The 12355-nt window shown below is 27.5% G+C and overlaps 1 protein-coding gene across 1 annotated transcript; it reads left to right on the top strand.

Annotated features, from left to right (window-relative positions):
- The first annotated feature begins 2520 nt into the window (after positions 1–2520).
- On the top strand, positions 2521–3145 carry LOC101253676 (mini zinc finger protein 3). Its single transcript, XM_019212734.3, has one exon. The coding sequence runs from the start codon at positions 2665–2667 to the stop codon at positions 2914–2916; it is 252 nt and encodes an 83-aa protein (XP_019068279.1). The 5' UTR covers positions 2521–2664; the 3' UTR covers positions 2917–3145.
- Positions 3146–12355: the final 9210 nt, after the last annotated feature.

The following is a 12355-nucleotide window of genomic DNA, read 5'->3' as shown; positions in this document are numbered from 1 at the left end:
ATAAATTCGTTGGCCCTTCTTTTCAATTTTCCATTTCCTTGAGGACTCAACATCCTTGAGGGTTTGCGCCACATAGCTTTAGAATATGATTAGGTGTCAATAGGATGGCTCCAATGAAATTTGGGCAGGTTATAACGGATTAAGACAACAATCAGGTTAAGATTCAATCACCTAATTAAATTTGCATAAGTCAAAATAAGTTAGGTAATAGATTATATAATGGATCAAGATTTAATTCAATTTTTGCTAAACTTAATTATTTGATTGTTTCTTTTAAACTCTTTTAACACCTAATAATTTTTTTTCTTTTTTATTATAATTATATACGATATTTCAAATAAAAATAAATATTTACCCAATACTAATTACATACCATTTCAATTTTAATAGATTATGATGAGTTAGATTGAAATGAATTGAGCTAATAAATAACCGAATCACTAACCCACGACAAATTAGGTAGATTAGACGGATTGAGTTTGTTTCACAACCTCTAGAATCTGATAAGAGATTAGGTGGGTAATTGGGCATATAACAAAAAAGGTTTCCTCGGTCAAAAAAACAAAAAAGCAGATTTGGATTCCTTTTAGCACCCTAATTTTCTTATTAGCTTTAAATTTTAATACTATGAAACAAATAGAGAAAGATTAAAGACATTCAAGATATTAGTCAAGTTAGCCGTGCAAGTAAGAGTTTGTAAGATCTCGTTTGTACTTAATGGAGGTTTAAATTTTAATTATTCAGATTTAGTCTATTAAGTATGTTTGAATCTGAATTATTCAGATTCAGCTATTAGGTTTATTTTTTATTTTTTAAAAATCTTTTAATAAATCTGAAGAGGTCTGAAAGAATTAGATCTGTAGGAGACTCTTAATAACATTTAGACTCACTTAATAAATTATTAAATAACAAATAATCGCTTCTCTGCTTTGGCTAAAAACTCTCTCTTTTTTCAATCAAACACTATTTTTCTCTCTTGAACTGGTCAGTTTTCATAAATCCATTCAAGTATATTTTTTATATTAATAATTTTGTTGTATTGATGTGTATCACGAATACTAATTGCAATAGTATTTTTGGTATATTGTTGTTTATCAATGTTTTTGAATGAAAAAATAGTTTTTATATTAATAATTTTCTTGTATTGAAGTGTGTCAAGAACACCGGTTGCAATAATATTTTTAGTGTATCGTTGTTTATCAAGATTTTTGAACGAAAAATAGTACACCAAATCATGATTATTAAAACTTTTTTTTAATCAAAAGTGATATATTTTGTTGAAATTAAAATTTTATAATATTTTATTAATATAATGTTCAAATTCACTTGCACACTTAATATTGAAAACAAACAACATTAATTATTTAGTGTTCAAATTTAGAGATCATATTTTAATATTCAGATCAAATCATCAAGATCTTAATGTAAATCTTAATATTATATGTATATTCAAATTTAGACATGTTAATCTTAATGAAAACAAATAACGCATAAGTTTAATTAGGAGGCTAAATAGTTAACTTCTCTTCACACACGTAACACTAAGAAGCAAGCTAATTTCCACGGCTTGTGATTAAATCATACAAAAAAATATATATCAAATTAGTAATAATGACCTAAGCTCTTAGTATATGTTTTTTGCGTTGCTTCAATAAGCCTCATAAATTTATTCCTTTTCACTTTAGTCCAACAAGCCTAATAGATTTGATCAAACAAATCTCATAAATTTATTTCTTTGAACTATAACATCTTTAAATTTATGATGTACGATGCACATATAAGATGTAAAATTAGATTATGCCTTAAATTTTTTATTTTTTACTTTGAAATTTATACTATCTTCTAAAATGTCTTCTATCCCCTTCTTTGACCCAGCCACCAACATAATGTCTAACTTTTTAAGACAAACCAATCTCGTCCCAAATTTCGAAAAAGTAAACTTAGAGATACGAGTAGAAAAAAGAATAGGAAAAAAAAAAACTTAGTCTAAAAGTTTACACGATGTGGCAACTTTTAACTGGTGAGGTGAAATTTGTAGTATGTGTGTGATCGGAGAATCTTGCCTAATTTTTGGACCAAAAAGAGTATTGAAACAATCATTGAAATTAAAAATGCCACTATCTTCCTACCCCCACTCTCCAAATTGTTTTCTTTTTTTCCATTCTTTATGTTATTATAAATTTGAAACTACTCCACAGTCCACATGCAATCATGCATCATTCAAACTCGGACTTCATTTGACTTGGCACGTTATTTAAGTAATCATTTATTTTTATATTATTTTATTTTTAAAATTAATTGTTTTTTCGTATTAATTTATATAATTTAACTTAACTAAATTCAATATTTAAGAAAGATTTTTTTTAAAAAAATTATAGTATAAAATAATCATAAATGTTGGCATTTCAGAGTAATAGTATGTCTTTTTTTTAGATCGATTATAAATGGTGACGGAGAAAATAATATTTTTTAAAAAATAATTAACTTTTAGTATAACATGAAGAAAGATGGATAGAAGTAGCAAGGCTACTAGCTATATAATAACATGCTAGGGTTAGGTTTAACTTCAAAATACAAGAGAGAGTCTATCAAAATTTTCAATAAAGTCATCTCCCCATAATAAATTTCATTTTTTCTTAGGGGTATTTTAATAATTAGAAAAAAATGATGAAAAAGAGACAAGTTGTGGTGAGAAGGATCAGCAGTGGATCATCGACGATTAGGAACGTACGATACGTTGAATGTCAAAGGAACCATGCGGCAAATATCGGAGGTTACGCCGTCGACGGCTGCCGTGAATTCATGGCAACCGGAGATGATGGAACCGCCGCCCTTACTTGTGCAGCGTGTGGATGTCACCGGAATTTTCACCGGAGAGAAGTTGATGGCGGCGAAGTTGTTTCTGAGTCCTCTTAGATCATATTATTTGTTCGTCCAAGAAAATATTAATTAAATTAAAGGTGAGTTTTAAATTTATGTATCGGATAAAGTTGATTATAGTTTTATAATTTCATTGTGGTTTGTGCTTGGATATTTTTGTGTATAATTTGATGTACAAAATTGATGAATTCTAGCTAAAAAGAAGAATCTTTCTTGTAACTCAAACAAGATATATATATATATATAAAATTATTACTCATCAGAAGATTTAATTTTTAAGTATTTTATTTTTTTGCTTGTTAAATAGTACTCCATTTTTAATGTTTCAATAGTTCAATCTGGAAGTGCACAAGATAAAAGTCTTGTTTGAGAAATACTTAAAAGTGAAATAATTTAATAAATGACCTTCTAATGTGTTGAAATTAATCAGGTCTCACGTCACATATCCGTTTTTTCAACTTGAATCAAATATTTTCTAATCGTGACAAAGTTGGATATACATTTGACTAAATTAGAGTCTTTCTTTAATTAGGGAAGAAAAAACTCTTGACAATTCAAGAAAATAGGAATTATGATTAAAGTTATTAACATGTGATCGGAATCTCACGCATAATTAGTGCAATAGACTATTGATCAAGAATATTGAAGAAACTTCATCTGAATTACTTCCATGGTGTGCAAGACAGATAATATGTCCCCTTTATAAAATAACAACAGATAATTTCCAGTTAAGCCAGGCATTATTATAGAGTTGATTTTTTTTGGAGCTTTTGTACTCAAAGGAACCAATAGACAGATAAGTATATATATAGTATATATAAAAGAATAATACAATCTTTTTGTCATATTTTATTTCTCCATTGAACTCTCTGGCAGACAATAGGAGGAACACAATTTTTAATCAAGTTGCATCATCTCAGCTTTGCAAGAATTTTATATTAACTCTTCTAGGCCCACATATCTACTCATCTTGTCTTGCTATAATGCAGTCTTCCTTGTAATTAATTATAAAGCTGACTCTAAAGTCTATATAGCTTCTAATAAAATAATAATGCTGCTCAAGTGATCCTCATGATCTTCAAACTTTATATTACAAAAATAGGAGAAAGCAAAAGTTAAAGAATTAGTAGAATATGTCAAGTGATTCTACATAAAATCATAGTGGACGGTCCAGTCACTAAATTTATTTGGTGACTCCATTAATTTGTCAGGGCACACTATTAATTGAACGATTGAATTAAGCGTAAAATTATGAATTTAGATTTTATCTCGAATTAATATAAAAGGTTAATAAATTTATTATTCATCGAATTTTGAATAGTAGGCAAAGCAAAGAGCATGTCGTCGTTGTCATTTGTCAAGGCTATTAACATGTGTGCACGTGCACTGTGAATTATGAAGATTTGAACTCTGACAAATGAGTTGGGTAGAGTAAGAGAAATGGAGTCATTAGAACTTCCCCACACTGAAATCATCTAAATCTTGGTTATTAAAATAAAATAAAAATCAAATCTTTACGACTTTCCTTGTCACTTAAAAGTGATTACTTTTTAGTTATATTTTATTATAAAAATTGGATTTTTCCCTTTTCTTTTTGGTGTCATGTCTACCTTTTAGGTTCTGGTCGAGATGTAGAAAATGGGCACTGCACAAGGGAATGGAATGGAAATCACTCGATTTTTTATTTTCATAAAAGAAAAAGGTGATGTAGTTGAGAATGACTCGATGTTCTTACTTGCGTCGAATTATATAAATTTACTGTAGATACTTAAGTGAGACTGTATATTAATTAACGATGATTAAGTAAGAAAAGTTTATGCGCAAATCTATTGGTTTAGTTTAAATTAATTGATGCAGATTATTATCTCAGTCCCCAACATATTTGTCACAATATTGTTTATGGTCCTCCTATAGTTCTACACTGAAAGTACATATACAATATAATTCCTTTGTCACAAAGGACTTGGGATTTGATACGAAAAGAAAAGTTGTCTAGTGATGATTTGGTTAGCGTTTAACCAATAAACACTACTCAACAGTTACTCTTTTTCATTGAATATTATATTTTCAATATTGATGTGAGAATTTATTTTGAATCGTAGTAAGCAGATTCAAAAAGTAAATGAAAAAAACATTATCTTATAAATGCCGTACCACTTATATCAATTGGATAGACGCCGGGTGATGTGACATGAGACCACTTATGTGTCTTGTTTTATTAAAACCACTAATGTGTCTGTTTCTGGTTGGTTTTATGAATTATTAACAGTTAACACCACATACCTGTGTAAATAAAACAGCACTTCTGCCCTCTAAAAGTTTCAATTTGATCAATTTGGTTTAAAACAGTTGCTCAAGTATAATGGTCAACTAATAATACAATAAATTACGCCTATCTATGATAAAAGAAATGGTAACTTTAATTAAAAAGAACCATCTATATTTTCATTTTTATAAGCTGATACTAGATTTACGTACGAATCAAAGATACTATTTAATAAATTTACAAACAATTATCTTCTAACTAACCTAATTAGTTCCGGCAAATGGGTTTAAGAAAAAGTCATAACACGAAGAGGATGAGGCCAAAAATGTATTTTAACCTGCATTATGTTACTGGAATATTACTAGTGAATATAAGATTGCCATCTTACAAATTAGTCAAAAACTACCTAATAAATACCAAAAATAAAATATAGATATGCATTTTGACCAATATAAATATGAATTTAGGAACATGTTGTACACATGTACCATGCTTATTTAAAAAGAAAGAAAAAAGCTATTTGAGTTGATCATTTACTAATGAAAATGAAACAAATTAATCTAAGATAATACTATTAATTTACCTTTTGGTCTACGAACTCAATCCTTAGTAATAAATTTGTTTCAACATTTGTATGAAAGAATAGAACTTCCATATAAATGGATATGAAAGTTCTCCAAAATAAAATTGAATTCAGATGTAATTGGATTTTGAAAAAAATAACGTGCTATTTTATGATTAGTGTCAGATTTCTCCCAAAATAATTTTTATTGTGTTTTACATGTACTTTTTGATCAATGATTATAAATTTTACCTTATATTTTTTACTTTTTCACCATCAATCTCAATATTATGCCTCGAAAAGCATCACTTAGCAAACATAAATTTCTATTGAGGATCAAAGTAGAGAAAATATACGTTTATAGATAAAATGACACTATACGACTCCAATATTAATTATTTTTTTTTTGGTGTAAAGACTACAATATTTATTGAAGTACTCCTATGACATAAAAGTGAGCCTTTTAGCCATCACAATATTAGCAATATTTAGCTCTCAATATTTAGGAAGACGCAAATTTATTGTGGCTATGTACCTCCCGTTAGGCGTAAACAAGGTCATTATGCCATAAAATAACTTCATAATATCTCAATCTAGCTAGGTATAGTAAGTGTTACCTTTCTAGTCATAATTCATTTTCAAATATTAAATTGATAGGTGATCTTTCAAATATGGTATGTTTTACGGTTTTTTTTATATCAGTGTGAATCAATTGAATATAATACTGAAAAACACTTTCAAGCATTTGATAGGTACAAATTCACCGAATTGTCATACTTTGAGATCAGTCTTTTTTTTTCAAAAAAGAAAGAATAAGATTTCTAGTTTAACTCTATAAATTTTTCTATTCCTAATTTTGATTCAGTGCATGTTGATTATCCTAATAATTATATATAGTTCATATATAGCTATTATATATAGATATATAGCTTCTTTTAAATGAATCAAATTTAATTATCACGTAAATACACTTTATATTTCTATAAACAAAAGTTAAACCTTATTAAAATGTAGTCAAGTGACATAATAAAATCACAGTTTATTCATAACATAATATTATAAAATAATGAAAGGCACATATGGGTAACAAAAGTTAAACCTTATTAAAATGTAGTCAAGTGACATAATAAAATCACAGTTTATTCATAACATAATATTATAAAATAATGAAAGGCACATATGGGTGATGGAGAGGTATTTTAGTTATGGCTAAGAGTTTGTGACCTTTCAGAAGATAAAGAACTTGCATTTTGGAAAAAACTAAGGGAAGAGGGTAACTTGCATTTTGGAAAAAAGGCAAGGAAAGAACGTAATTTTTTTGGAAAGAACGTAATTATCTTTTAGGCGAAGTGAAAATTGATATAAGAAAGTTTGTATGATAAAATATTTATGAATTATTTATATGAAACTGTGGTACATTCATAATAAAAGTAAAAGGAAAACAATCAAAATTGAACATAATTTACTAACAGATAATTTTGATATGCACATTGTTTGGTTCCTATTATGATTCTTTTGCAATAATTTCCTCACATTCAATGTATTATTTATTTTCTCAGAGTTAAAACTAATTTTACTAATAATAACTTTTTTTAGTTTCTAAATTGTACTTTGTCAAAATGTACTCGTCCATATGGATGAATTTTAATTCAATAAGATTAATCTTTGTCATCTGAACTTTGGTAGTAGTTATAATTATGTAATATTTCATATATTATAGTATTTGACTAAAGTATTTAGCAAAGACACATATGAGCTGTAGATCTCAGAAGTCATCGTCATATAATTGTCATCGAGCCTGATCCCTTCATCGGAAAACTGGGCTTTTCCCGCCATAGGCTTACTCATGGCTCTACAGCCCTCTATTTATGGGCTTAGCCCAATAAAAGTTTGCAATTGGGTTCTGAGTTTTGTGGACTTATATTTCGATGTTGGTCTCTTTTTCAAAATCAAACATTTGGTAAGCTTCAGACCACTGACCTAATATTGCAAAAGGGCTGGAGGAATTTACGCATATAAACACTCAAAATAACTTAACTAGATTATATAGCAATAGTTTGCCTTTGTAATTACACGATAAGGGAGGAGCAATGAGATTGGGATAGGGAGGAGAGAGGCAAGCAAGATTGGGAGAAGGAGGAGAGATGTTAAGGCAGGCAGAGAGGGCAATAATTTGTATCACCCGTATCTCGTTTGTATAATTCGCGTGTATTTGTATAATTGAGTGATACAAATTCCGGATTGTACAAATATGATAAAACTAGTTATAACGAATTTATACAAACATAAACATCTAAACTTTCAAGAGTTATACACGTTATATCGATTATATAATACAAAATCTGAAAACTATACTTTCATATAAACTTTAAAAAGTTATAAACAAAGACTGAAACTAAAATACCAAAGACAATCATTGTTATATACAAATATAAACTGTCGCATACAAATACAAAATCAACGGAGAATTGTTAATTGTAAATTATACAAATGTGAAATTTTATAAACACGATTAATTATACAAGTTCAAACTCAACAAACATAACTAACCATTATTATTAATCACGAGTGATGACTATAACAAATTATAACTATAATAACGAATTAAAACGTATAAATTTAATTACCTAACTAATTTACGTAATGTCACAAAAGTAGCCATATGTACAGCACCAAAATTGGCGACCACATAATATAAAAACAAAAAAGCTTACTTTTTTTTGTCAAAAGTATGACATATACTTTGGTGTCACAGAGGCGGAGTCAAATTTTTTAATAAGGAGGTTCATAATCTATAAAAATAGATAGTTGAAAGGGTTTTGATATCTACTATATATACATATAAATTTATTTTAATTATGTATAAATAATATAATTTTTCGTCGAAGGAATTTCGAATGAACCCTTTAATGCAACGTAGCTCTACCCCTGCTTGGTGAACTATCAAGTTCTATATCCAATAATTTCAATATTAGATGAACTGATATATTAAAAATATTTGTTTTATATTATTTTGATTATTTTTTTAATTAGGATAAAATTAATAAGAAGTTAATTTTATTCTACTCATATATGTTATATGGCCTTTGAAAGTTTAAGAAAAATTTGAACATTCAAGATTTTTTTTAAGAGGCTAATTAATATGAATAAATAGTTATAAAAATAAGAGCAAAATTAGTAAAGTTGATCAATCTATTAATGATGCTTTCTTAATTAGCGTATAAAAATAAAAAGTGCTCATCTAATATGGAATAAATGGAGTACAAAATATTATTTTCGATTTGATTTATTTGGTTGATTTTAACTTAACATAAAACTTAAAAAAATAAAGAAAATTTTTGAATTTAATAATCTTAAACTAAAGATATATAAAATATATCAAAATTTATATTAATTTGTCATCTTATATATGTCATATAGAAAATTAAAATTTAAAAATTATTATTTTTTACCAAGAAATTTCATTAATAAATAAGAAAAACCTTCGAAGAGAAGAGTACAAGTAAAGACGGGTTATCCCCCAAAAAAGAAAAAAAAACATTTTATTAAATGGACCGCAAAAGAAAAATTAAAACGGCGGGACTAAAATAGATCAAAATTATGGACTCCAACATTAAAAAATATAACAAATTCAACACTACTAGTAAATATTTAATTATATTATTTTCTTTAACAAACTTGTGCAAAAATGTCGTATAAATTAGGAGCTACGATAACAAAAATAACTTTTAACGGTAATAAATAGACATATCAGTAAAAAGTTTTAAAATTTTTGTCGATTTTAGTTAAATGTCATTAAATCAAATTTTATCGATTTTAGTTAAGTGTCATTAAATCTAATTATCGCTAAAAGTATATCTTTAATGACAATTGATAATTAATTACCTTTAAAGCTATTTTTTATATAGTGAGGGAGTCAAATTATTTCAATACTACATATTGTACGGAGGATAGAAAAAGTTTTTGATTTAAAATAAGCCTTAAAAATAAGTAAGATCATACATATATCTTATTAATGATAAAATAAGAATTTTAAAAGGGAAAATGCACAAGTATCCCTCAATCTATGTCCGAAATTTCAGAGACACACTTATATTATACCAAGGTCCTATTACCCCCTGAACTTATTTTATAAGTAATTTTCTACCTCTTTTTAGCCTACGTGGCACTAATTTGAAAAAAAGTCAACCATCGTTGGACCCACAAGATAGTGCCACGTAGGCTAAAAAGGGGTAAAAAATTATTAAAAAATAAGTTCAGGGGGGTAATAGGACCTTAGTATAGTATAAGTGTGTCTCTGAGATTTCGGGCATAGGTTGAGGGGTACTTGGGCATTATCCCAATTTAAAACTGAAATTACTTCTAGTAAATATTTCATTATATATATATATATATATATATATATATATATATATATATATATATATATATATATTTTAAATAAACTTATGAAAAATATCGTATAAATTAGGGAACACTATAAGAAAAATAACATTTAATCACAATATATAAACATATTAGTAAAGTCTTATCGACATTAATTAAGTATCATTAGATTTAATATTGCTGAATTATTTAATAACATATACAAAGAATATTAATTATCGCTAAAAATACATATTTAGTGATAATTGCTAATTAATTATCCCGAAATTTTATTTTATTTTTTAATGTAAGGAGAGGCAGTCAAATTATTTAAATACTACTTATTGAATGGAGAAGAAAACAAAAGTTTTTTTTTTCTTACAAAAAAAAAAAATAGGATTAAAACTAGACCATAATTCAGAAAATTAAAGAAGGCACATGAGGGAATATGATAAAAGCAGCGCCTAGTAGTGTAGATACCGTTCAAAGAAAAACATAATCAAGGAAGGTTATGATTGAGTAATCACTATTTTTTAAAACTAAAAATCTTAAATTTGATGAATTAGAGTAATTTTTAGAGAACATTATAGTTTTGAAATGATTTTTTTTTTAAAAAAAAATCTATGAATTTGCTAGCGGAGAGATCATAAATAAAAAACAAAACAAAGGAAAACAGAAGTATTAATGTCAGAGTCTGTAAATAAAATTGTACATCTGTTAAGTGCACATGTTTTTGTTTTCATATCAGTGTGTGGTACGACCACACTTTTCTGCCTTTTCAAATAAATCAATCATTATTACCACATTAGCCATGCTCATTATTTTCTAAGAAAAAATACATACATTTTACTGTATTAAAATGTCATTTTTTTGGATGACTATAAAACTATATTATTTAAGTGTTTATATATATGCTGCAGCTTTCTAGTGTGGTGATAGTGAATAATTGCATCAAAAGCTGGCTGACTCTCTTTTGTGTCTTTTATCCAACTTCACATTAACTTAATGAAGCTTTTAGGATTAGATATATTACTAGTTGCTAAAATTCTACCTGTCCCAAATCAATTCCAAACAAGTTGTATCGTTGTTCGATCTAGAGGGCTTCTATTGCACATATAGTTTTTCAATATTAGCATTTCTTTTAAAATTGACCAAAAAGAAAAATGTATCACTTGAAATTGGAAAAAAAGAGTATAGTTGTTATAAATTCATTGAATGAGTGGATAGTCCATAAGGTTGGTATATGAACAACCATTGATATTCACTAGGTTACATGAACCTTTTTGGATAAGAATGTATCTATTTATTATGATACTTAATATGGTGATCTTTGGAGTGATTTCTCACTCTATAAATAGGGTTGTTCATTCACTATTGTAAGATATACAGATGAGACTTACATACACTTGAATAAGAAGAAAATTTCCCTTCTTCTATCTATCTCTCTTGTCTTCTTCTTTTTATGATTATATTCTTATGAGCTTGATTTTATAACACGTTATCAGCACGAGTCTCTAGCCAATTAAGATTGAGTTTTACTTTTTCTTTAACTCATGTTTTGGTTGATCTCGTTATGAAGATCAAAGTATTATATGCATAAAATCAGGTATGTATTTTCTAGAATATTTTTATGATTTAGAATTAAATAGTATTCAGTCACTAACAATTATCAGGAACCGAAGACATATACTACTATTGGTTGAATATGACATGCTATACAAAATTTCTTAAATAGAAAAAGGTATAAAATTTTAATAGCATGAATTTGAATGTTATTTTGATTGTTTTGAAAGACTCAAAGGATGAGTCATGTTGTACTTCGATTTATTATACCGTTGGTTAAGGGTAAGACGATGGATTCAAGTTTCATCGCACCAAAAGGGTAAGACATCAGGTTAAAGTCCGGATGCATCATAATAAAAATATTTGGGGATAAGACGATAGATTCAAGTTCTATCGCACCAAAAGGGTAAGACATCAATTTGAGTTTTGATGCACCGTGATTGGGTTCAAGTCCCATAGAATTATGGCGTAAAACGCCTTATATGGATAAGACATTGAGTTTGAGTCAATGCACCATAATGATGATATAATGATGACTAGGCTTTGATGAAAAGTCTTGAAATTCGTTCTATTGAATTTGCTTCATTCCTTGAAAAGAATGTGGTAGCAACATGTAATAACTCTGAAATCCGCCTGTTAACTTGCTCCATTCAATCATATGAATGTGGTAGCAGTGAATGTTAGTCTGAAAGATGACAAATGATTAATGATATGAATAA

This window comes from Solanum lycopersicum, chromosome 3, assembly GCF_036512215.1.
Source record: "Solanum lycopersicum chromosome 3, SLM_r2.1".
Taxonomy (NCBI): Eukaryota; Viridiplantae; Streptophyta; class Magnoliopsida; order Solanales; family Solanaceae; genus Solanum; species Solanum lycopersicum.
This window is presented reverse-complemented; position numbering and strand designations above follow the sequence as displayed.